The sequence below is a fragment of the Periplaneta americana genome, chromosome 2 (assembly GCF_040183065.1).
Source record: "Periplaneta americana isolate PAMFEO1 chromosome 2, P.americana_PAMFEO1_priV1, whole genome shotgun sequence".
Taxonomy (NCBI): Eukaryota; Metazoa; Arthropoda; class Insecta; order Blattodea; family Blattidae; genus Periplaneta; species Periplaneta americana.
In genome coordinates, this window is record NC_091118.1 from 52,225,633 (window position 1) to 52,252,967 (window position 27,335).

The window sequence follows — 27,335 nt, forward strand, 5'->3', positions numbered from 1 at the left end:
TTTTAATGTTACTAACATTTCTAATATTAACCTGGCTATACCTTTAAATTAACGGTTGAGAGCCGGAAACACTGTTTGCTACTCCCTTCCACGACTGGAGTTCGATGATACTGGCGTAAAATAAAAACATATCACTTTACTAGGTATACGAGGGAAGAAAAGTACTTCATCCATTTACGTAAAGCCGCAAATATCGCGATTTTGAGTTTAATAGATAATTTTCATTAAGTTTCTCTTTGATTAAAATACAGTAGGCCTACTGTATTAACAATAAATGTTTTCACTCACGAACTGAGCTATCCATTCGGATGTATTCATTATGCAGTGTACATTACACTATCTACGGCACATTAGCTTACAATTTACAGAATGAATTTAAATTGAAAAATAATCATAATATGGATATTTAAACACATTTTTGAAAACGGTGGCCTTTCATTTCGATACAGGCTTCAGTTCTTTTGTGCATATTATCACACTATAGACTATTGTACCTAATTCTAATTACCAGTTTCGTCCTTCGTACTAGTAACTCATGTTGAAATAATTCTGTACGTACTCTATAAAAGAGTACCTTACGTACTGTAAATTCAATCTTCACTTCTGCCCAATCCGAAAAGATAAAATTACTCAGACTTGCTACTTAGTCTACTGTCCGTCCATGTGGATTTGTCGCAGGGTCGTAGAAAGGGGAGAAAATCACGTGACAGTTAATTAATTAACAAGGCCCTTTTATTTAAGTTATTTTAAACAGTTGTATAATTTTATAATATTACATAGACATCCAATTCCTAACAGAAATTATTGTTTTCCGAAAAGAGCTAAGACAGCCCAGTCATTAATCTTTATAGAGGGGCGAACAGAAGCGGGTGGGGGAAACCGGGATGCGACATAGGCAAATGGACGACAGTACGTGTGCGGGAATATGATTCAATATTGAAAGCTCTTTCGTCACTGGAAAACGCGAACATATTTCTGGAACGTACTATATTCACTAACTCAGTAATATTTGTGTTTATTATTACCGTTAAGGTGACTTTGACTGTACAGTATACGCTTGGTTATGTGTTGAGAACGGTTGGAAGTTTACTAGTAGAGGAGGTGGAAGTGAAGTACATTCAAAAACTCAGGTACAATAAAAATTGAAGTAAAAATAAAATGATGTCCCTGTATTTGTGTCGTTGTCCTTTATCATTTATTTATTACATTACTTTATTAGTAGGTCTAATCCATTCTTCCTATTTTCTTATCATCTATCATATATTGCCTTTCTATATTTTCATTCATTTTCTCTCTGATTTTCTCTCTCTTTCACCACACGTTGTATAATCCAATGTCTAAAATCTGTGCTGACGTCTTCCTTCTGCGACATTTATCGCCCTGAAAGTGAGAGGTGGTCCCACTGGGGGTGGGTCAGTGAGACACGTCTCTAAGGACTGAAATTCAATTGCCTCGTGCTTCTTCCCCGTTTATTGCCTGGTGATGGGCTGTGCCGGGTTCGTGACCGCTCGCCCGTACGTGCTCCTCTCTGCTCTATCAGCACTTCCTACACCACGGAACATCACTTCGAGCCAGGGCGTGTCCCACCTCTCTCACACTTGTTTTACGGCGTTATTAACTTCATGGAATTTGACTGAGCTATATACAGGGTGATACAGTTTTAATCCTCAACCCCGGAGCACACAAAATGCGAACTATAGCTATGAAATTAAATTCAATAAGCGATATTCACTGTCTGCACGGTATAATGAATGTAATCAGGTTCAAGGTAGTCACTTGGAACACTTTCTGTAACCTGATCACAAGAGTACTTGAAGAAATGAATTATTAATTAATTTCATAATTGAAGGGCGCGAGCGTAAAACATGGTACCGGTAACTGACATTTTGGTCAAAATGAGGTATGTAGCGTATAATATAGGCCTAGTATCTTATATTCTGCGATTATGTCTTATTTTAATGCTCATTTTTCGTAAGTTTAATTTTTTCTCACAAAAGGAATCGTTTCTCAGCTTATATTTAATTTAGAATTAAAATTTCCGGGAATTGTTTATTTGTATGTTTTACTTGTAATGAAACAATGTTTTTGAAATGTGTTAAATGTTGGAGATGTTACATGTAAAAATAGCTGAAAAAATGTACTAATGTAAGAATAATTATTTTTCGGTAAGGAGTTTTCGAGAAAAAGTTTCTTATACAGGATGTTTCCGAGATGGTGTTAAAAACTTTCAGGGATGATGGGGAAGGGCACATGTATAAATTTGAGATAAGGAACCATGGTCCGGAAATGACTAAGTCGAAAGTTATAAGCAAAAATAATTGTGTGGAAATGGAATTGTAATTTGGCACCACGTGCCCTTCTTCCCTTAACTTTTGGAACAGTCGTGGAAAGATGGTATGAGTCGGATATCTCCTACGTGGGTACTTGTACCAATACAATCTGTGAGCTTGTCTATTGTTGCCATTGGCTCATCCGTATTCGAAAATCATGTCTGCTTATTCCGCTCTCGTGTACTCCTCCATTTCACTAGGACTGATTGACTGGACACTGCAACTTGTACACATACACTGCTGTCTACAGACGTGCATATCAGGACCGACCATGTCCGTTACACATTACACTATCTGCATTGCTTTAGTGTAGTTTCCTATTCCCATCTCTCAGACACCGCACTGAATGGAATACTGTAAGTAGACAACGTAAACAACGTCAGATGAATACAGTATGTGTAAGATGTGCACATAAATACACATAAATAGGGTGTACAGAGGAATAAAATTATTTCATTTCCACAGAATTATTTTTGCTTGTAACTTTCGACTCAGTTATTTCCGGACCATGGTTCCTTATCTCAAATTGATACATGTGCCCTTCGCCATCATCCCTGAAAGTTTTTAACACCACCTCGGAAACAGCCTGTATAAGGCGTAATTTAACATTGCCAAAATAGACAATTCCGTATCCCTTAAGGGTACTGGGTAGTGCTGTTTACAGCATTTTCACGTATAAAATATTTTTTTTCCTCTGGTTCTACCAAACACAGACTAATGTTCTTTGCATCGTGTGATAAACAAATTTTAGTGAGTTTTGAGCTTTCAAACTTTCCCCCATGTCAAAAACATATTATTAGAGAAAATGAATTAAATAAAAATAGTACTTTTTTAATTGCACATGCACAATGTAATAAATTCCCATACGTTTATTTTGTCTTGTAAAAAATATGACATATATCTACACATTTTCACTAGTTGAATTAAATATTTAAAACCAGTAGTCCATTCATTTTGTTATATCTTTTCTTTTGGAAAATTTAAAGAAAACAATATAGGTGTATTCAAAAACTATTTGAGATATTGCGTTCAAACTTGTCACAGTTAGTTTTAGTGTCAATTAAACTGTCTGTGCAAAAAAAACTAGGTTTTGTAGCATGTAGATTTTGGAAAATCACTATTTTCATCTCGGTCCCCTCTTATAACAGCGAAAGATAATTTGTTTCTGTGACCAGCTCACATGTCACCAACATTTATCACACGGTGCAAAGACATTAGTCTGTGTTTGATAGAAACAGAGGAAAAACATTTTATATATTCTTATTTATACGCGAAAATGCCGTTTATAACACTTTCTAGTAATCTCTCTCACAATGTACAGATTAAGAGATCTAATAATTACAAAATAAATATTATTACAAGTCATCATCATCATCCTTCACGAATTACGCCTCTCTAGACCTGTTTCGGCCCCATCTAGCAGTCTTCTAAAAGGTCTTCCTGGTCGACGATGTTCTCTAGATTTATACTGCATCATAATTTTTCGGATTCTTCAATTTTCCAGTCTTCTTACATGATCTAGCCAATTTAATTCGTATCTGCTGATTTTTTCTTCTACTGACTCTACTTCTAATTGTTCTAAAATTTCTTCATTCCTTTTTCGGTCTAAAAAAGTATATCCTGCTGTCCTCCTGAAAAATTTCATTTCCGTTGCTTTGATTCTGTTTATGTCTTTTTTCTTTAATGTCCAAATCTATCTTCCATATAAAAGGGAGAGTAATGCTAGTGTATTATATATTTTTATTCTTGTAGATTTTTGTACTAATTTAGCTTTAAATGTATTGTTTAATATTCCTAGAATTTGTGTAAATTTGGTAATTTTCTTGTTCACATCTTTTTCATTTTGATAAGATATTTCACAACCCAGATAATTCAAATTTTTTACTTGTTCGAGGCATTGGTTATTGTGTATTATCTTACTTCTGACTGGGTCTTGTCCTAAAAATGCCATTACTTTTGATTTTGTGCTGAAATTTCCATCCCAAAATCTTTTAATATTTTATTTAATGTACATAATCCTCTTTTAATTGATTTATGAATACAAATCATTACTCCGGCCGGTGCTCTTGTCTTCTTATTAACATCATTATATAAGCCTATGATTATGTAGTTTTTTGTTTCAGTTGTGCCTTTCAGTTTCTTTTTTGTTTCTGTTATTGCTGCTATTTTAATCTGCTTGTTATTCAATATTTCATCTAGTTCTTCTTCTTTGTGATTGATCTCTCTAACATTCCAGGTAGCGTATGTGAACATATTTTGTTTTTTCCAATTTCGTTTAACCGTTGACTTCCTCTGGATTGTCATCAAATTATCTGTCCTTATACTGTTTTTTGAGGCTTGAAAGTAATGTAATTTTCCCTAAGATATGTTACTAGCCTTATCGTTAGGTAGTCCAGTAGTGGGGCTGCCACTTTTAGCCTCTGGACATGCTAAAATCATTGTATAGAGTGATGATCAAGGGTTCTAATCTGCATAGCGTCTGTATTTTGAAAATTAATGAAATGAGGGAATGTAGTCCACTGAGACGTGCTGAAAAACTTGTTTGGATAAAGACTGCTCAGCGAATGAATTTTTGTATTAGGTAAAAAAGTAGTTACATAAAACGCAGGATGCAAGTTTTAAATCCAAAGACTGCCATAAATCAAGAGCTTAAGTTTGCCGCAGCTTGAACCAGATGGCGCGCAAGTCTGTCCCGGGGATTTGCTTACAGTCTTCCTCTTGTCAGAGTAGGCAAGTTTATCGCCTAATGCAGCTTAAGTTCGTCTCGGCTAACCAAAACATTAATTATCACCCTCCTGGAGGGCAGAAAGGATCTTCTCAGTGGTTTAGCAAGTGGATATTTTTCACGAAGAGACTTCAGCCTGAAATTAAATTCTACAATTAAGTAAAAGCTCCCAAAATTACAAATCCACAAGGGAGGGAAGCCCTGCATCTGTCTTCCGTGTATAGGGAATAGTTTTCCAAGAGGTTCGCCTCGCTTCCCAGTCAGAACAATTGAACATCCAACCAATTTCCGTGCCAAGGGGTTCGGAAAAGTGATGGAGCCAACAATCCTGATTGATTGCGATCGTCTTTTGTCTTTAATCGGCTAGCGGCAACAGCGGCGCTGCTCGGCAATTGTTTGCACTACTACAACGGATAGAGGTTATGTTGTAATACTGAAATATTACCTCGCGTGAAAGGATAAGGGGTGCTACAACAAATAGGAAAGGAAATATAAATAGCTGGATTTTGAAGTCTGATTTAACTCCAATTTGTCAGATGGAGTATTGGCTCCCCGCGTCGATGCATGCGCTCCACAAGTGATGAGGACTATGTAACAAATGGCTATCGCTTTGTGGTAGTTGGATAAGAGTAGTATTTCATTGCTCCCTGTGTGTGTAGAATTTTTTTGTTTCGTTTCCATAGGTGACGTATACTTCTGAATGAATTTGCGACCTATGTATTATTTCAAATACACAAGTTGCAGGTTTATTTTAACACTTTTTGCGTTCAAACCTATGAGTCTTGTAGACTGTTTTCAGATTTGTTCATGTATAAAGAGTGATTCTAGTGATGCTACAGTACTTATGTAGACTACAGATTCATATATACAGGATGATTCTAATGATGCTACAGTTCTTAAGTAGATAAAAGATTCATGTATACAGGAAGATTCTAATGATGCTACAGTACTTATGTAGTCTACAGGTTCATGTATATAGGCGGTTAGCGCGTCTAGCCCCGAAACCAGGGGGCTCGGGTTCGATTCCCGGTCGGGGCATGTACCTGGTTGAGGTTTTTTCCGGGATTTCCCCTGAACCCAATATGGGCAAATGTTGAGTAACTTTCGGTGCTGGACCCCGGACTCATTTCACCAGCATTATCACCTTCATCTCATTCAGACGCTAAATAACCTGAGATATTGATAAAGCGTCGTAAAATATCCTACTAAAAATGAATATGGGGTGATTCTAATGATGCTAAGTACTTATGTAGGCTATAGGTTCATGTATAAAAAGTGAATCTAATAACGCTACAGTACTTATGTAGGGTACAGGTTCATGTATACAGGATGATTCTAATGATGATGCACTACTTATGTAGGCACTTACGTGGAGTAGCTCACCACTTGAGTTATAAGCGAGTTTTCCCTTATTTAGAAGACTCTAGCCCAGGGGTCGTCAGCACAGAGCACGCTGGGGCTAGTCTCTCTTACCCGCGGAAAACGCAGTGCACTAGGGTGCACTCCGTAGTTGCTAGCGGGTATGCTCTCTATCTCTCCCTGTTGCACGACAGTGCACACGGGACAGCATCCGCGTACCTTTTGCACATTTCAGTGAATGCTGACGACCACTGTTCTAACCCTTTTTGGGACACAGCGGGTTCATTCATTCATTCATTCATTCATTCATTCATTCATTCATTCATTCATTCATTCATTCATTCATTCATTCGTTCATGTAGGCTATAGCTTCATGTACACAGGTTTCCTAATGATGCTACAGTACTTATGTAGGGTACAGGTTCATGTATACAGGGTGATTCTAATAATGATGCAGTACTTATGTACTGTCGGTGACTCAGGAGAAGACGAGAGCGGACTGAGGAGGAAGGGATGTGAAGAGATAACGTAAGACAACACGTTCAATATTTGTACTGCAGTAAGCGGAAACATTAGGCCTCCTTCTGTTCAACTTAGCTTTAATTTCCATACGCATCGTTACTCATGTTTCCTGCACGAGTAATAACCTGGCTACTGGGATGCTTATCTGAGCGATGTTTATAATAATCAACAGCGATAGTCAAGAAGGTCACATTCTTTCCGCTCGTCTTCTCCTGAGTAACGGACAGTAGGCACTTACGTGGAGTAGCTAATCACGTGAATTATAAGCGAGTTTTCCCTTATTTAGAAGGCAGAATACATCACAAACTCCAACCACAACTACAGCAACATAGAAACTGACATGAAAATACTTCATATTCAACCAAAAATATACGATAGTATAGAAAAATTCGAAATTTATATACAAAACAAAAACACACCCACAACACTTCCCCAACACTCAACAAAATTTCAGAATACGCACTCTTTTCGATACAATATTGTCAGTCATGAAGACACCCCACCATAACAGGAAGTAAGAAGATAGCGCGTGAACTCGATAGAATTCAAAGGATGATTGAAGTTAATCCGAAACTAGTCAATCAGATAAAATAACAAATTAATTTAAACATTAGCACAGTGAAGTTGTTATTTATTTAATTTAAGTAACTTACTAGTTTATTTGTCATAATATTTCATCACAGGCCGCTTAAAATATTCCGACGGGCCGCATACGTTGTATATCATGTCTAAATAACACAACTTTAGTTGTTTTCCTACAGAACTGAGGCATCGATTCGCCGCTCCGTCGATATAGGAGAAAGCTAATGTTTACCTACTTAGATAGGCTATAATACGCGGACAAGTCCCCCTGCAATCGATAAGCATCATGTTTAGTTAGAGCATGAAAGTCAAGGAATATTATTTATTATTATTATTATTATTATTATTTATTTATGTATTTATTTATTTATTTAATCTGATAGGATTAGGGCCATAAGGCCTTCTCTTCTATCCTACCAGATAGCACACATAAATACAAAGAATACAAACACTGATGAAAATAATACAAATTAAATGCCCTACATAAGGTCAACAGGGACAAAAGAACACTATAGAGCTTTCATCGAGCTAATACAAGAAAAAAAAAAGAAAACGAAGATAGCAACTATTATTATTATTTTTTATATTATTATTATTTATATTATTATTATTATTAATATTATTATTATCCAAATATTGAAACCCCATTTTACCCTTTGGTATATTAGGGTTGTAGTGTCCACACCTGTGGAGTAACGATCAGCGCGTCTGGCCGCGAAACCAGGTGGCCCGGGTTCGAATCCCGGTCGGGACAAGTTACCTGGTTGAGGTTTTTTCCGGGGTTTTTCCTCAACCCAATATGAGAAAATGCTGGGTAACTTTCGATGCTGGACCCCGGATTCATTTCACCGGCATTATCACCTTCATTTCATTCAGACGCTAAATAACCTAGATGTTGATAAAGTGTCGTAAAATAACCCAATACAAAAAGGGTTGTAGTTTGTTACATCTGAAATACTAGCAATGATGATAGTGATAACTAATAGGCCTAATAGTAATAATAATAATAATAATAATAATAATAATAATAATAATAATAATAATAACAACAACAATAAAAACACTACATATTAATTGTCGATTTTACAACAACATAGTTACAATATTTATTATATGTTATGGGTTAATCCGAAGTTGCGCAACCTGAAAAGGTTTATAACAAGCAAGTCCATGACCTGGAATATGATTCTTTAATTTAAATTTGAATTTTGATATTGTCCGAAAGTCTCTGACATGGTCAGGGAGAGAGTTCCAGAGGCGTGGAATCCATATGCTGAGAGATAATGAGTAGAAGGATGTTCTGTGCAGAGAAATAGAGAGAAGGTACTGTACATGTACCGGGTTCGAGGTAGTGAAAGGTAAACAAAACAAGATGCTAGATAAGAGGGTGTGGAGGTGTGGATGATTTTAAATAGTAATAAGAGAGAGTTGAAGAGTCTTCTTTCTATAACCCTACAATGCTCCCCTGGGTGACTGGTCACCTCAAATGACTCCATTTTCTTCTGTAGTTTTGTCTAATAATCTAATAATAGCTTGTACTATTCAAAGACAATAAAAATTCAATTACCTGTAGTGGAGGGAGAAGAGAAAAGTCGTACAACATACCACAGGTGAGCAGTAATGAGTCCAAAAAGTGTGAGCAGTCCAGGGTTAAGCGAATTGCAAGACAACAATTCTAGTGACGGTGTTACATGATCGAATTTTCTAATGTTGCAAACGAAACGAACATAGATATTGTGAACACGCAATCTGTGGACAAGAACAGTATTTATTTTCGTGAATAGAGATAAATAAATAAATAAATAAACAAATAAATAAATTATTTAATTAATTAATAAGTATTACCTTAAACTCTCCAGCAACATCCCTAACATTTCTGCCGTTTTTAATGCGTTGAATGGTATTTACTTTGTCAGAAATACTCAGACGTGAACGTGTTTGTAACGTGATGCGTTATGAATATGCGGGAACTTGAATTCTTATCACAATAACAAACCACGATGTACCAGTACTATTTGTTTGTTTTCTTTAGACTCAAATGCATTCTACTAAATCGGCGGAGCAGTGTATAGGGGTCTACCACGCAGTTTTCAAGCGTCGACGAAATTCATGATACAAAGCCGGTATTTTGTCAAGATTGATCCTATAAACTAACTATGGGATTATCTACCATTACTTACTTACAAATAGCTTTTAAGGAACCCGGAGGTTCATTGCCGCCCTCACATAAGCCCGCCATTGGTTCCTATCCTGAACAAGATTATTCCATTCTCTATCATCATATCCCACCACCCTCAAATCCATTTTAATATTATCATCCCATCTACGTCTCGGCCTCCCTAAAGGTCTTTTTCCCTCCGGTCTCCCAACTAACACTCTATATGTATTTCTGGATTCGCCCATACGTGCTACATGCCCTGCTCATCTCAAACGTTATCCTTAAATTAGCATTAGCATTAAATATTTAGTTATATTACCACATCAGTGGTAATTTCTCGTAAAGCTGACCTTATAAACGATGTCAATCTGGAAGTCCATCCAGGAAGTATTCTCCGTTGAGTTTTGAACGGCAGAAGTTTGTTAATGGATGCTTAATTACTTGGACGTAGTCGTCTGTGTTAATATCGCCGGCGCCCTGTCCTCTTCCATTATCCACGTCTCTGGTCACACTCCTCGTTAACTCTGCATACAAGATGAACACTCACACTATCTGTTACACTTAACCTCGGCATGTACAGCCTTCAGATGTTACATAAGGATCAAGCAAGAAATATTACGCCTCGCTGCAGTGCTGTCGAGACAAACCTAGACTCTGACTCTGGCACACAGCATAATCACATATTTATGATAGTCTAATACAGTGATGTCAAAGCAAGCGCATTTCTCTGACCTTGACGTCGTGCGCGGGCAGCAAGCGTTAAGTATGGAAAGAGGAAGGGTTGTGTATATGAATAAGCAACCTGCTGAATTAAGAAAACAGTGGTGCACAAACTTCAAACGAAACGTGAAATTTTATGTCGTTATTTTTATATGGCTCCTTTCTGTTTAATATTATCTATATTGCCTGTAAAACAAAAGTACTAACACTGATTTCGTAATAGTGCACTTGTGATTTAAATCTTAATAACGTAATAGAGAGTTAAGAAGGAATATTCACTTAAATTCCATAGTAGTATAATATTATACTGTATTAAGTGGATGAAACACATCATTCATAAAGAAAGTGATATTCCAAAGAAAGAGATTGAGTATGACATGATAAGTTGGAATTTATACTGATGTTATCTTTAGCCTTACAAAAGTAATCAATAAACTAATCAAAACAATATTACAGTACAAAGCAAAGTTACCTAGGTACTGTATCTGTTTTAAGTGTAACTAATATTACATAACAAAACTCTTATCGTATTATGCTTTTAAGGTGATGTTTGTGAGCAACTTCCTATCATCAGATTATTAAATTATTTTCTCGAAATCTGTTGAAGCTATAGAGCTGACATTTTTACAACACATGGACACGTATCTTTTGCTTATGTTGTAACAGTAGTTGCTTTGTTAATTCATTTCCTTACAAACAATTTCCATGCGAATATTTTAAAAAATTTCAATACACTATCTTCAGTAATACGTATATACGGTATATTAGATTTACGAAAACATTCTGTAAGGCCACTAAATAAATAGGCCTATACCTGAAAATTTCACTTTTCTATACGAAAAGTTGAGAAAATATTTCTTTTGAATAAAAAAATCAAACTTGTGAAAAATGAGCGTTAAAATTAAAACTTACATTCTTATAATGCACTTATACTTCTCAGGCAAATCTAAAAATTAACATGGATACAGTTTTAATAAGTTCTCTTCCCTTTATCTATTGAATCAGTGCTGGCCATCCCTGAATATAGCTCGACCAAGCGGCATATGCTACCTCTTTCGTCTGTCTCTTTCCTTTCCGCTGTAAAGCGCTCAGGCTCTCCTGGGCTCTAAAGCGCGCGCTTGCTCCTGTGGGCCTCAATTGACATGCCTGGTTCAATAAAAGAGGCTTTAGGATTAAATTTTTCTAGGGAATTCTTTTCCTATCTTATGTCCCATATTTAACGACGCTGTATCAACTACTAAGTTATTTATCGTCGATTAAATTTGTGACAGTGAGATGAGTGTGATGATGAGCCGTGGATTACTTTACATTCACCATTACAGTTGTGGAAAACCTCGGAATAAAACAATAGGGTAAGTAGCCAAAGTGAGAATCGAACTCACGACCGAGCGCTGCATCGTCTCTGAACAACTTGGTACATTAAAATGTTTTAAAATAATGGTATGATATTTGGAAGAAGAGCATGATTTAGTGTATAAGTCTTTATAATTTAAGAGGGGCGATAGCTGACTTTTCTTCTTCTTAGACTTTTTCCCTTTACGATTTATTTTGTGAAATTTATATATTATATATTTCTTAAGCTAGATATTTGATTTTTGTACACATGGTATCAGTATCTTGGTATCAAGAATGAATTCTTTAAGTGTCGTGTTTATAGGTTCAGTAGTTTAAATTAAAAAAAACAATAATAAGTCACATATTTTCGAAATGTTTCTCTCCCCAACATTTTAAGAATAATGTCTGAAATAAAAAAACAAACTTTGTTCTCTTTAGGAAGTTTCTATGTTGTTATATTTGTTTAGTTTTAAACATGAGGGAGGGGAGGAATTAAACCTATTCATATTTTAATTTATGAACTTTACAGAGTGGAATAAAATATTTGTTTTATTCGAACATTATGTCCTTTTTTTAAAAATGCCAACACTGGTGGTTACTAGTCTCCTGACTGCTTCATGTCCCTTGCATTGACTCAATGTAAGGTAGGTCAGGGCACATGAACGTAAACAGAGCTGTTGTACTAGTAACAGTGGCGGCTGGTACTGTGCATATACTGTGAACCCCTATTTCGTATATACTTATTATTGTAATAACTTTATCATCATCATCATCATCATCATCCTCGTCTTTCTCAGTGTAAGTCTATTGTATACAGGTTGATTCACGAGGAATTACCGCCATTTATGGAGCATATTCCCGAAAACTTTTGAGCAAATAATTTCATATAAACATGGGTCCTATTCTTAATATTTTCAGAGCTATACTAATTTGAAGTTGCTAAAAATAATACTTTTTTTCTTTGGTTTTAAGGTTAAAAAAATGTTACAAATAGAGGATGAACTATTCAGAAGTATACTTCCTTTATTTGATTAGTATTCTGAAGCTAAAAATGTGTTCTTAATTCTATAGTTGCTCTGTTCAGATTTTTGTTTCTAATTTTTACCTAAAAATTACATTATTCTTAACAAGTTTAAATTATGGTTTATTTAACGTCGCTCGCAACTGCAGAGGTCATATCAGCGTCACCGGTGTGCCGGAATTTTGTCCCGCAGGAGTTCTTTTACGTGCCAGTAAATCTACTGACATGAGCCTGTCGTATTTAAGCACGCTTATTACAACAATTTTCACAGATTACACTATTTCCAGCAACTTGATATCTTTCAGTTCAATTTGCATCCTAATATACAGTCTTAAACAGTCACCATCCCCTCCGTATTCGTTCGCGCCTTGCAAGCACGAATGTGACAGGCATATGTATGTATGTATGTATGTATGTATGTATGTATGTATGTATGTATGTATGTATGTATTTATTCACACTGCAAATGGGTATATACCCGGTGGCAGTGGTAACTAATTACACTCAATAATGACGATTAATAATAAACACAATTAATAAAAAACAATAATTAATAATAATAATAATAATAATAATAATAATAATAATAATAATAGCAAGGACAATCCTAAATTAAATGAAGCATGGTCACTTCAAATAACATTTAAAGTAAATCTAATTTGTATCTTAACCCTAAGTTCGAACTAAGACCCACGAGTGAGACAGGTTCATACCTGCAGAAGTACCTTTCGGCACTACACTTATTTCGCTGTCAACTCACTCACTGCACTGATTCTATCCTGATTTCACTAACACTTCTAACCATTTCACTGTTCAAATACTTTGCACAGCCACTTCACTGACACCAACACACTTCACTTACACAATAGACTTCACTGACACTACACACTTAACTGACACAACACACTTCCTCACTGATAGAACACTTCAAATAACAAGATATCAATTACACCCTTTAAATAGTGTGTATAATATACTACCGTCTATTAGTAATTGGTAAAGCCTTTAGTAAGTCTGCAGGTAAAGCATTCCAGTCCCTGATAGTACGATTGGGAAAAGAAAACTTCCCAGTGTCCGTCCTCTGTCTTCTTTCCCTCAATTTATATAAGTGGTCGTTCCTTGAAGAGTAATTTGGCGGATGCAACCTATTTTTTATTTCTCTCCAGGCAGGCTCACCTCTGTATGTTTTGAACAGTGCGCATAATCGAATTCGCGTTCTCCGGTCCGTGAATGTGTCTCATTTTAGACTTTACCTGTATGAAAATGTGTAACTGGATGTCATTTAACTCTGTTGGATATTTGTTCTGTGTGCGCAGGTGCGGAATGCTACGGCCGTGTTCATCATCAACCTCAGTGTCTCCGATCTGATGTTCTGCTGTTTCAATCTGCCCCTGGCCGCCTCCACCTTCTGGCAGCGAGCTTGGAGGCACGGCAACCTGCTGTGCGAGCTCTTCCCCCTAACTCGCTACGGCCTCGTGGCCGTATCGCTCTTCACCGTCCTGGCCATCACCATCAACCGCTACGTAATGATCGGACATCCTCGACTGTATCCCAAGTAAGTGTGGGTAGAAGTGCATTGTGGTATGACTTTTGACGTTTGTATGGCGGGATGGAACCATCTCTACGTACTACAGCTCAGAGGAATCATGAAGTGCATAAACTCTACATGTCCATTGGAGTGAATTATTCAGGAGGCACAGAAAACTGATTATCTTCAAAACCGTTTGGTATTTTGAACAGACTACTTTTTTTTTAATTAAAGCATAATAATAAGTTCTAGTGATTGATATACATGTACTTTAATTTTTGTCTTTAGTATTTTATGGGGGGGGGGAATCTGAATTGATTTTCAGGACATGTGGGGTTTCTGCAATTCACGACTAGTAACATTCATTTTATTTCTTTAATAGTACATTATGCAACGAGCCTATAATGAAGGCAATTAAGAAGCGAATATGGATATTTATGAAACGAGCGCAAGCGAGTTTCATAATTTTCATACGAGCTTCTTAATTACCATTATAGGCGAGTTTCATACGACTTTTTATGCTCGACCATATTTCTAACTTGATATTATTAATTTTCTTTGTTTCTGACTTTGACCAATGTCCCGTATGTTGTGAGATGTGCGCAGACGCGAAAGTTTTGATTTTTTTCGAGCAACAGATGTTCACATTGACCTTGCTAGGCCATAAGAACCTACAGAGATAACATTGAAATTAAATTGAACATTGAAAAATGAGATGACAAATTGAATTTATTTGAATATTGTTTACAATTAACGCTAATTATTATAGTAACAGAACATAACCTTCCGCGACAGTATTGGATTTCCAGCCTCCGTAACTTTTCGCTAATTCTCTTTCGATTGCATATCCGAGAATAATTGATACTTGCGGTTTTATAACGTTAGAAAGCTGACCTGTCATTGGCTGAACAGTTGTAACCTGAGTCGTCATTGGTTGAAAGACCTGACCTTTAATGAGTAGGTGTACTTTAATGACATGCATTAAAGGTCTGCTACTAGGTGTATAATTACTACATTTCGGCACGGTCGAGCATAAAATAACTTTTATATGAAGAAGACGGAGAATGACAATTTTGTTTATCTTATAAAGAACCCTAAATGTAAGGTCTACATACAAAAATGAAAAATTCAATACAGGGTTGTTTCCGATCTCTGATAACGAATTTGAATGACGTCATGTGCGTCAGGAATCACACCGACAGCTGAACTGGCGCGAGGTGACAGACCAGTAGTGAGTGATTTCATAATCAGAGTGCACGGTGTATCACAGTAGCAATGCCCAAGAAAAGCGAGCCTTTTGGGAGGGGTACATAACAACTCCTTCCGATGCCAAGTATAGTTACGTGAATCCTTGCAAAACACGTGGTTTAGTTATTTCCAGGAAAGGCATCTAGTGTGTACCTAATAAGACTGGCAAAACTCGGATGGGAATAATTTCAGAGCAAGCAAATCCACCCCCTGCCACAAGTTGCCGCACCCCACGAGATTATAGAAATTAATTTCATTCGAGCTTTACCAATCTTATTAAGTACAGAGAATATTATGCCTTTCTTGGAAATAATGAAACCTCGTTTATTGCAGGCTTCTTTTATTTTCACTTAACTGTACTTGGCTTTGGAATGGGTCGTAATGTACCCCTTCCAAAAAGGCTCGATTTTCTTGGGAATTTCTGCTGTGAGTCGCCATGCAGTCTGACTATGAGATCACTCCAGGGTTGCCAGATGTCCCGGTTTGGCGGAACATGTCCCGATTTTCATATAAAAGTCCTTCGATTCGAGGCGGGATGCAAAAAGTCCATCTTTTAGAGAATTAACATCACTTGAATAATTTTATCGTTACGTAGTAACTATTTTCTTCTAAGCCTAAATAATTACATTAAATTTTAATTAATTTTCTTAACAATGTAGGTTTGCACATTGGAAAAAACGAATATTTTGGTAAGTGTAAGGTTTGTAACAGCGAATTCAGTGGTGAGTATGATATTTCTAAACGTTTAAAAAGAGACGTTCATCAGAAATGCATGGCACAGAGAATGGACAGAAACTAGTTGAAAATGCTAAAGTTCAGTGGTAAATATGTAGGAAGCTCTAAAAATGTATACTATATGCTAAATGATGGGTTTGGAGCAGTAATGTGCTAAGGCACAAATTAAATATGAATTTAGGTATAAATAAATTTGTCATTGTTATCAATTAATAAACATTGAAATTTAAATATTTTGTCACATGTAATGCCAGACAGAGCTATTATAAAGTCATTTAAGTTAATAATTTGGCGTAATATAATATTGCCACAAGCCCTTCAGAAAGACGCCAGTGAAACGTGATGTAACTTACAGCCAGATAAATATTGTTTGTACTTGGATAACTGTGTCTACGATATGTCTTTTATTCAAATTGCAATTTTTGATTCATATTACTTTTTTCAGCTACGGGATAATTTTTATTTATTAATTTTTTTATTTATTTTGTGTAGTCATGAAAATGTCAACTCTGCCCAAATCCATATCACTCTTTCTTTAAGACAAAACGTAATTACAACAAATGGTGGAAAAGTATGTCCCTCTTTGGTAGATCTAAAATCTGGCAACCCTGGATCACTCACTACTGGTCTGTCACCTCGCGCCACAGTACAGCTGTCGTGTGACTCCTGACTCACATGACGTCATTAAAATTCGTTATTAGAGATGGGAAACAACCCTGTAATCTTATAAAAAGAAGACACTCAAACCGATTTTTTTTATTTTCTACAAAATGCCACATATCCTGGATTTGTAGTGTTCCGGCAACTTCCTGCAATTCATTGTAATTTATTCCCGCTGTGAAATGTACACTAAACTCTGAACGTGTGGAATTTCTACACCACTTGAAAGGTCTAGCCTATATATGAATATTACAACCCTATGTAAAATTCAATTTGAAAAAAAAAATTGCAACTTGTGAGATTTCTGCAATTCACTATTCAAGTAGGCTTTTTATGCAGAACTCCGCCTTTGTTCTCACTATATGTGGGGACGAAACTTGGGAATTGTCTTTGGCATAAAATGCAACCTTCCCTCGTTCTCCTTGTAGTCAGATTGTTCTCCTTACATTCACATAGTTCTCCTTATATTATCATTTGCTATAGTTTCCTCTCTTTACATTCTCATTATTTTTATATTCCGCTTGTTCTTGTTTTTCTCTCTTTTCCTCCTTATCTTAACTATATTCTCCTAGCATTTCCCGCGTTCTTCTTAAATTTCTATTGTTCCCCTTGTGTTCCCATTGTTCTCTTCATATTCCCCTTGCTTTATTCGTAATGCCCTTATTATCCTTATCTTCCCCTCTTTCTCTTTATACTTCCATTGTTCTATTTATATTCCCCTTCCTTTCCTATCTATTTTGAAACCTATCATTTCCATGGATGTTTTTCTATGTAACTCCTAAGTATGTGAAATCTCTGTGAGCTTTTATTTTGATTTTCTTATCCAAATTTAGGTCTTGATTATTACTATAGAGAACAAGAAGAATACTGTACACTGCTCCGTCGATTTAGGATAACGTCAATGTCTACCTACTTAAATATAACATGCGGAGCAAGTCTCCTGCAATCGGCAAAGATAATGTTTAGGTAGAGCATGGAAATCGAGGAATATTATGGATAGTAAAAAATAGATCGTAAGGCGAATGTGTGTTTAAGAGTTGTCAATTCATTATGAAAAGTAAATCTGATAGAACATTAATACAAATTATATACAGGGTGATTAACGAGGAAAGGTAAAAAATTTAGGATGTTAATTCTGAAATCTTTCTAAGTCAAAAAGTTCATATGAATATTGGTACGTTTTCGAACAGTTACGAAGATATTGCTCTTTGATTTCACAAAAACTTCTGAGGTTCCATTGTACTAACTCGCATTTAGAGACACATAACGGACAAATTTAAAGTTTATATTCACGCATGTATACATACTTAATATTCTAAAGTTTTTACTGGTATGTTGTATTGTATCGATCTCCGCTGCAACAATGATAAATTTTTAAATAAAGTTATAATGTTTTAGCAAAAAATTTGACAAATTTAAAAATTTGGCAGCGCAGGAATGACTTATCCGTACGTCTATTTGAAATGCATGGACTTTGAAGGTGCGAAAAGTTTGCAAGAATAAAGAGATTTAAGTCTCAACCAAAACATACTCGTAATATATACATGATGCTACGACCTCTTCTTTACATGTCATTACTTTCGTTTTTGTATGAAATTTTGCAACTTAAAAAATTTTAAGAGGTTCAGGTCTTGTAGGACAATGTTTCAAGTGAATCTTTCCTTCTTTTTTTCAGACTGTATAGGAAGCAGTATTTGGGGTTGATGGTGGCCTGCACCTGGGTGTTTGGATTCGGAGCCCTGATTGCCACCTGGTTCGGCAAATGGGGTAGGTTCGGCCTGGACAAGAGGATCGGATCTTGCTCCATCCTTCCAGACTCACACGATCGCTCTCCTAAAGAATTCCTCTTCATTGTAGCTTTTGTGATACCTTGCCTTGCTATCGTTGTGTGCTACGCTCGTATCTTCTATATAGTTCGTAAGACGGCACTCAAATCCCGTCTTACAACTCGCAACAACACTGTTACCACTACCACTCAGTCTTGTGCATCTGGTCCTGGAAGCGTCGTCAGCTCTGAGGGAAAGAAACTTCGGGCAGATGGATCCTCTGGTTATGAGGGAATGTCAGTTTCTGGTAAGTTTATGAAACGTTGTAAATTCTCACCAGAAGACTCAGCTCTAGGATCCACAAGCACAGGCCCAACAATTACCACAGACAAAGGTTCTTCTTTTATTGAGAACGGCCACACATCTCCTCCCTGCAACAACAACAAGTCCTCTTCAGACGTGAGGATTCAGATTGTCGATAACGTCATGTCTGGTGGTTGTAGGCCTGACAGCATCCATCTTGCACCAAGTCCTCATCTCCTGTCCCCACCATCACCTAATCATCTGAGACTTCCCATCCAGAAGAAGATTTTTGGAGAACCATCATCCTCTTCAGGTATCGAGACTGGTGTAACAGGCAATGATGACGAAGATGAAGAAGGAATCTGCAGTAGCCGTAGTGCAACTCCTACGTCACTTTGCAGCTCTTCAATAATGGATCCATGTGGCATCACTACATCATCTTCAGCACCAAACAGTAGTTTCCCTTCTTCTCAAAGATCCAGAAGCCTCAATCGGAAAAGGCGTAGGAGAGAGAGAGGAGCTTCAGCTGTTGGAGTCAATTCCGCCCTTTCTCATGTTGCAAATGTCTTCCGCAGAGGAAGTCAGATGAAATGTGCCAGCCCTCGTCGCCATAGTACATTCACGACTTCTTCAGCAATGGCTACTCCTGGGAAAATGACCGCAAAAGATAAGAAGCTATTGAAGATGATCCTTGTAATCTTTGCCTCATTTGTGATCTGTTACCTTCCGATCACTGTCAGCAAAACCTTCAGAGACACGATTGACATTCACGGACTGAACATTGCTGGATATATCCTTATCTACTTGACCACTTGCATAAACCCTATCATTTATGTTGTAATGAGCTCAGAATACAGACAAGCTTACAAGAATTTACTCATGTGCAGGGGATATACTCCAGATGCTGCTGCAGCTTACCCACAACAGCATCAACAACCAGGGAACGGCGTTGGAGGAGCTGGGAGAAGTGTCTCTCAAAGAGCATGACAAAGGTTGCAAGTGGGGTCAAGGAAAGGTAGGATACCGACATCTTCAATAGATTTGATGATGAGGCGATCAAAATCACCACCAACGATATCTGGCGAAGAGAAAGACAGCAGAACATGATGAACTTGCCTTGTTCATTCAAAACCATCATTCCCCAGAGTGAGCATTGACTGATATATTTGAAGATGGAATGTTTATTTTGAGATGATTTTGTAAGGAATTTGAACTAATGAAGAGATGAACGTTTTTGGATACGATGATTTATAAGAATGATCTAACCTTCCCTTGACCACCAATTCATATTTATATACATCTTCCCTTTGAACTCTTTTTGAGATGACTTTTTTGAAGGAACTATTTTATCATTGGCTTTCAATTTGATGGAGTCACATGCCATGACGTTTTCTTGAACTCTTCCACTGTGCTTGTAAATAAATAAACCAATCTTGCATGAATGAAAATCCAATGCAGAATATTTCCACATTAAATCTGGATAATAATACGAAAAGCAGGAATTCATTTGTGTTATTGAGTACCATGAACAAACTTTGTGACTAAGAGTATCTTTGTGTGCTGTGTATTTGAAACAAATTTTGAAACCAAAGATATTGCACAATATAAAGTGATTAAGCATGAGATTTTATTACATAAACCATCAAATGAAAGAGTCATGAACATTTTAGTGTTACCAAAACACGGAGATTTAACATAATAATTTTTGTAATGGTGTGGTTATACACGAAAGGCCTGTGATTGATATTGTCTTTTTTAATTTAGGGAATCAATATTTATCACTAGAGTTTATAACTAATAAACTATGTTTAATTTTTTATTAGAATTGTGTTCATACAGATTATATGATAGATGTTAGTTTAAATTTAGTTTCTAGTGTATGATATCAATACAATGTTAAATTTTTTGCTCAAATATTTTCAGTCACTTGCAAGTACATCAATTATTGTAAGATGGATCTAGTCTTTTGAGGTTACCGTGACAATTTTTGTATTAACCGTCTTTCATATTTTCACCTCACAGAAGAAGAAAAGCATATTTAATTTTAAAAGTGATCCTTAAACACCAAATCTGGAAATGCAAGTGACCTGTATTGTTGAGCACTTGTCATAAGTCAAATTTGTGACCTTATTTCTTTGTATCAGTCTCTTAAATTACAGTTACGATAGAATTATCTCATTAAAAATTGTCTCATTTCATGCAATTACCCGACTAGACAAAAGATATACACGATAATAAAATGTAACACACATTAAGAACATTACATTTTGCTTACATTGCATTTTACAACATACTTTCAACATACTTCCTTGTGTTCAGTCATATCCTTTTGAAGGCATTAAAAAAGTTGGATTTGAACACCTCGCCCCTATCTAAATGCCCATTCAATTTGTGTTAAGCGATCTATATTTGTTTTATTTGACCATATTCCTAGCTTTGCGACCGTTAGTGTGTTTCTTTGAGGTATTTAATTTCTCATTTTATAATAAATATAAATATATTCGCGTTTAGTATATTCAATTTAATTTGAAAAAAATATGAGTCCTATAGCTCCAAAACGTGTCTTATTCACTTCTGATATTTTTTTCACAAATCAAAAAAATCTTTTTACCATCTTCTATGTTAAAATAAGAATTTGTCATGCTCTAAAATAAATATTTTATAGTATATAAGTCTGGAATGGTAACTCATTAAGTTATTTTCTTCAGTAAGGTTTTTATTTAAAAGTTAAAATTGGAGAAGGCAAGTTTTGGAACTATACCTAGGAGAAGGCAAGTTTTGGAAACAACGTCGTTGGATAAGGCATGATTTGAAAAAAAAAAAAAACAGAGAAATGTTGAATGTAAATTAAATTTTGTATTACAAGAATTCAAATCAAAAGTTAAAAAGTAGTTTAATGTCAATGATTAGTAAAAAAAAACTGAAAGCTTACTAAAAAAAGCTCAAAATACTCTCATAATTAGAATGTCGATGTAAATTAAATTTTGTATTACAAAACTTCAAATGAAAAGTTATACAGTGAAGTAGTTTAAGGTCAATGATTAGTAAAAAGCCGACAGCTTTTTTTATTCCTCTCTTGTACGGAGGAGGGATCAGAAGGCTTATTGTGCTTACCGTTCCTATTCTTATGGATGATTGGGTAGCCCAACGGCCGCGCTCTTGTACATGTACAATACACCGTACCGTGAACTTAACCTGGACTATTGTGTGGATGATGATGATTATTTGTGAATTAATGATGGCGAAATGAGTCCGAGGTTGAAGGCCGAAAATTTTCCAGCAATTGTACTTCAATTGGTTGAGGGAAATATCCCGGAAAAACCCCAACCAGGTAATTTGTCCCAACCAGGATTTCAACCCGGGCCCGCTTGTTTCATAGTCAGGCGTGCTGACCATTACTCCACAGCGGTGGACAAGCTGGCAGCTTACTAAAAAATTCAAAATACTCTCATAATGAAAAGTTTTCAAATGTTCTTAAGCACAATATTGTCAATGATCCATCTGGTATAGGTTTGTTCAGTTAAAAGTTAATAATGAAATGTTTCATTGACATTATTTTTACCACATATTTTTACATTTTTTTAAATGAGGCTCATATTTTCAATATTCACAGACATGTTGTTTATAACTCTTGAAGTTATGTATGTTTGACTTATGACATGTGTCATATTACAATTAATTAAGTCATATTTCGTACATCGATTACGTTCAATAGACTACTGTTTCAAGTAATTAAATTTTTAAGAGTGACCAGTGTTATGTAGTTTTAATTAAAGTACACAACTCCAAATTGATAATTTTAACATTGAAAATGAAATACATATGTACAGCTCTGAAAAGCTGTGAATGTACATTGTAATCACCATAAGTCTGATATATTGGACGTGAGTAGTCGTCCAAATTTATAGAATGGAAGAAACTGAATAGAGAATAAACGATTTTGAATATTTGTTTTGAAAATTTTGGAATAGGTAATTAAAAGATTAACGGACTGAAAATTATAAACAATGAAATAGCTTTCATAAATAGAAGTAGAATTGACTTTAATGCCACTTTTTCTTTGCAAAGTTATGTATTTTAGAATTTTTTTAATGAAAGTGCCTAAGGAGCAATATGAACTGCACAACATATCTTTAAGGGAAATGTATGTTTTCAAGTATCGAATAAATGATGGAAAGAACATTTCTTTTGGAATGTATAACCCTATCTTGAAATTTAAGAGTGAAAGTTGAAGGAAGTTCATGATTGAACATACTAGCATGTACTACAAAATATCTAGTAGAAATTGTGAAACATATTCTAGTATAATATTTTAATTTTTAGCATAATATATCCTTGAAATAAAGTAGGCTATTAGCATCAATCTTTCTTTAATCATGGTGTGAATGATATCATTCGTTGTTACAAAGTTGTTTTTTACTGGCAAAGCTATGTTAATTTTTGTAATTGTAATTAGTATTTATATCCATAAATATAATGTTTTGTTACCATATTTAGATCTCATGAAACTGTATTTAGTTCTACAAGATAGCACAAGTAACACAATCTGCAAGAATATATTGAATGTTTATTGCTCTTATAGCGGTTACCATAGCAACATTTCTAAGTTTGATGTTTGGAGATCGTGCGTATTTGCTTGGTTTCCGCACAAAACCAATCCGCGGAAAGTCTAAAATTCCACATTCAGTATTCCCAACCTAACACACATAACAATTTCCCTCTTATTACCGCTTAAGTGACATATTGATTTTACTGCTTTAGGCTTTTAACATATTATTTTTAGAGACGTTCAGTATAGTAATAATTATAAATTGGAAACTTACCACTGCAATTTCACCTAAATTGCACTGTTAATTATTGTTTTTAAATATTTGCAAAAATTAAGCAAGCTCTACAACTCCACTAAAGTTACTGCATTCGTGATGCAAGTAACATTAAGGAAGCCGTGAAAAAATCAACAAGATTCCAGACTCATCATAGACTGGGGAAAAAAAAGACAGACGTATATCACGGCCTGCTGGAGTATAGTAAACACAGAAAACATTTTGAAGCAACAATGTTGAAGATAGATATTTTTGTTTTGCAAATTTGCCGTCATTGAACAGACACCAAGATGGAGATTTCACTGCAACTAATTAGAAATTCCTCTTTCAGTTATGTAATAAACGATATTCGCACAAAATAATGTAGGCCTACGATACACGAGCGGTATGTTTTCTTTCAATTCTCGGAAATTAAAAAAGCTCAACTACGTTTCGCTTTTTCAGACTTTTCCTCGAACATGAAAACTTCAACATACCGCTCTTGTAACGCATATTACAATTTCGTACTTGCCAAATTTCATTATTATTTATTTTAGTGTTTTGTCTTGTATACATGAACAATACTGAAACGTTTCTATACAGAAGTACGAAATATCACTTCACAAGCAGGTAAAATATAGAGTGATTTATATAGAACTAACACATTTCTTTCTTCTTTCTTTATTTCAAAACGAATGATGCTAGTCACAATTTGTTATACCTCAAATGTAGAGTATCCTTGGGAGATTACTAACCTCTATAGCAAATGTGGAAAATTCTTTTTTTATTCGGGCGGAAATTCACTTAATGATCAGTTTTTAATGTTAAATTAAGCAGGAGTTTTGATTCCCTGTCACGAGATGCGCATATGTTTATTCTTTATTCTGTATATTTATTGTCATCAAAATTTTTATTCTTTTAGAGATCCAGTTGTTTTCAATTTGTTTACCAATCCCAGTATTGTGTTTCTTTGCGGGGGGGGGGGGGATTACGAGCACCAAATTCCCTCTGGTATGCCCTTTGAGTAGCTGTAATTGAATTAGTAATCCAGTATTGCTTCACAAGGAAGAGCCATCTTCACAAGGAAGGTCCATTTATTTAATGTGTACTGCATTTTCAGCGACTAAAACAAAATGTCGAAAATAGATGCCTACAATAAGGAATAAAGAATAAACATCTGCGCATCTCGTGACAGGAAATCAAAACTCCTGCTTAATTTGACGTTAAAAACTGGTCATTAAATGAATTTCCAGCCGAATAAATAAAGAATTTTCAACATTTGCTATAGAGGTTAGTAATCTCCCAAAGATACTCTACATTTGAGGTATAACAAATTGTGGCTAGCACCATTCGTTTTGAAATAACGAAAGAAAGAAATGTGTTAGTTCTATATAAACCATTCTGTATTTAATGTATTAGAATGGGTGAAAGTTAACATGCTATATAAAATTGGCTGCAGAAGTGGTACAGAATTACATAAAATTAAATGAAAACTAATTTTATTTCAGAGTTTGTATAGCACAGGCAATAATATGAGATTTGAAAACCAAAAACTTAAGTACCTACAATATTAAAACATAATCAGTCTGAAAATATTCTACTATACCTAAGCAGATAATTTTGAATTGTAAATAGAAATGATAGGTACCATTATTAAAAGTATAGATAAAAATTACCATAGTATTTTTCAGTTTATTTCCTTTTTTTGTTGAATAGCATTTCTACGTTTCTTTTCTCTGATAGCTGAAAAAAAGTTTTTGGGATATTTGAATGAAACTTTACATGCTTGTATGAAATTTGACATACTTATTACAAAGTATAATTTGTCTCTATTGTTTGTTGTTAATTTTTTTAATACTATGAGCCATAAATATTTTAAATGAATAATGCTTTGAACAGAAATTAAGAGAAGAATATTTTTGAAGAGATATGTAAATGTTTTAGTTATGTTTTCCATGCAGTTATTAAATATATTTTAAATTATGGAGTATTTGAAAATTCATAGACTTGTGTAATATGTCAGGGAAATGCTTAATAGTTGCATAATGTTCTTCTAAACTTTTAGAAATGATTTACTATCGATTGGAAAGAGTTCTTTGAAAATATTAAAAATTCAGAATAAAAACTGAAGGAATATAGGAATATGATAAATTTCAACCAGAAGAACAGGATTATGCTGAGACATAAAATATTAAGTCCTTAATTTATACGAAAATTAGAACGTTTCAGTTCCTCGCTTAAGAAAGTTTTGAGGATACTTCATAAGAAAGCCTACTATTACAAATAAAGTCGAATGTGCATAGCAAAGTCAGGTTGAAAATCATCACCATAACCACCATCTGTCTGTCAAGTAATAGGTCTAGTGACCTGGAATGGTCGACATACAAATCTTCCTCTTAGGATATATTATATCATAGCATCTGTTTCGATATCCTGGAGCGTTGCATTCTTCAGACTTGCTGTAACCAATTTGTCTAAAGTTAAGAAATATTCAGCTACAAGAATTATTTTGAGTTCATGAACAATTGCTTTATTTCTTTTTCGATCTAAAAGTTACATCCAGCAGTTCTTCTCAAAAATTTAATTTCAGCAGATGTTATGCGTCTTTCATTTTTGCAGATACATTATAAGCCTTCGATCATTTGTATCTTTGAACCTTTGTTGTTTTAAAATCTTGGTTAACAATTCTGAGAGGTCTGTTATTTTGAATTTTGAATATTAAACTGTATTCATCAAGAGAGGTAAGCCATAACCTAAATATTTAAATAAGTTTACTTTCTCCAATATTGAATTGTCAATACACATTTTGCTTGGGATGGGTAATTTCCCTTGAAAGGCCACAATTTTTTTATTTTGTTTTTGTGATTTAGGACGAAAATAATCAATACAATTTTATTATAAGTTTTGAGCTTCAGAATGGATTGCACAAATAAAACCATCTGTTCTTTTTCGTCATCGAAGGAAATTACAGGAGCCAGTCGTAATATTTCAGTTAACATAGTAAGTATTCACGTGGAATCAAAAATATGCATATATTAAATAATACCAAAGTAATTTAGTTATCGAATTTTTTTTGCGTAATGTAGTAAATTCTAAACTTATATTATGATGTAAATTAGAGAATCGATATTATGTATATAAATATTTTTCTTTACTATTTAATTAAATTTTCGTTAGGGACACGGGTGTTTAAGCATGCTTAAATTTACCTTCCCATCATATTTCTCAGTCGGAACAAATATATCATGTTCTGCATACACGTCACAAAAACTGGAAGCTAAATAATAACTGTAAAAACAGCTTGCTAAGATAATACTAGGAAAGTTTTCTTAATTCAGCGATAATACAATTCAATCTTTGGAATTCAGATATGATTATTGTAACACTTAAAATTTTATAAGGAGTAGTATAAAACTTATTTTCACTCATACACCTTTTAGAAAAGCTTGAAAATTTAATATTGAAATATTTCTTTCAAATTATCTCGTCCAATTGACAGTATGGTTCTTACAGAGAACGTCGTGCCTAACTTCCGGTAAGC

The 27,335-nt window shown here is 35.0% G+C and overlaps 1 protein-coding gene across 1 annotated transcript; it reads left to right on the forward strand.

The window, feature by feature from the left end:
• Positions 1-14,072: 14,072 nt before the first annotated feature.
• Positions 14,073-20,809, forward strand: LOC138693839 (G-protein coupled receptor moody). Its single transcript, XM_069817665.1, has 2 exons — positions 14,073-14,307; positions 18,599-20,809. The coding sequence occupies exons 1-2, from the start codon at positions 14,120-14,122 to the stop codon at positions 19,977-19,979; spliced, it is 1,569 nt and encodes a 522-aa protein (XP_069673766.1). The 5' UTR covers positions 14,073-14,119; the 3' UTR covers positions 19,980-20,809.
• The last annotated feature ends 6,526 nt before the right edge of the window (positions 20,810-27,335 follow it).

Excerpts from the sequence above, each read along its gene's own strand:
- LOC138693839 (XM_069817665.1), top strand. The coding sequence starts at position 14,120 with ATGTTCTGCTGTTTCAATCTGCCCCTGGCCGCCTCCACCTTCTGGCAG. Across the intron at positions 14,308-18,598 it reads CATCCTCGACTGTATCCCAA|ACTGTATAGGAAGCAGTATT; the intron begins GTAAGTGTGGGT and ends TCTTTTTTTCAG.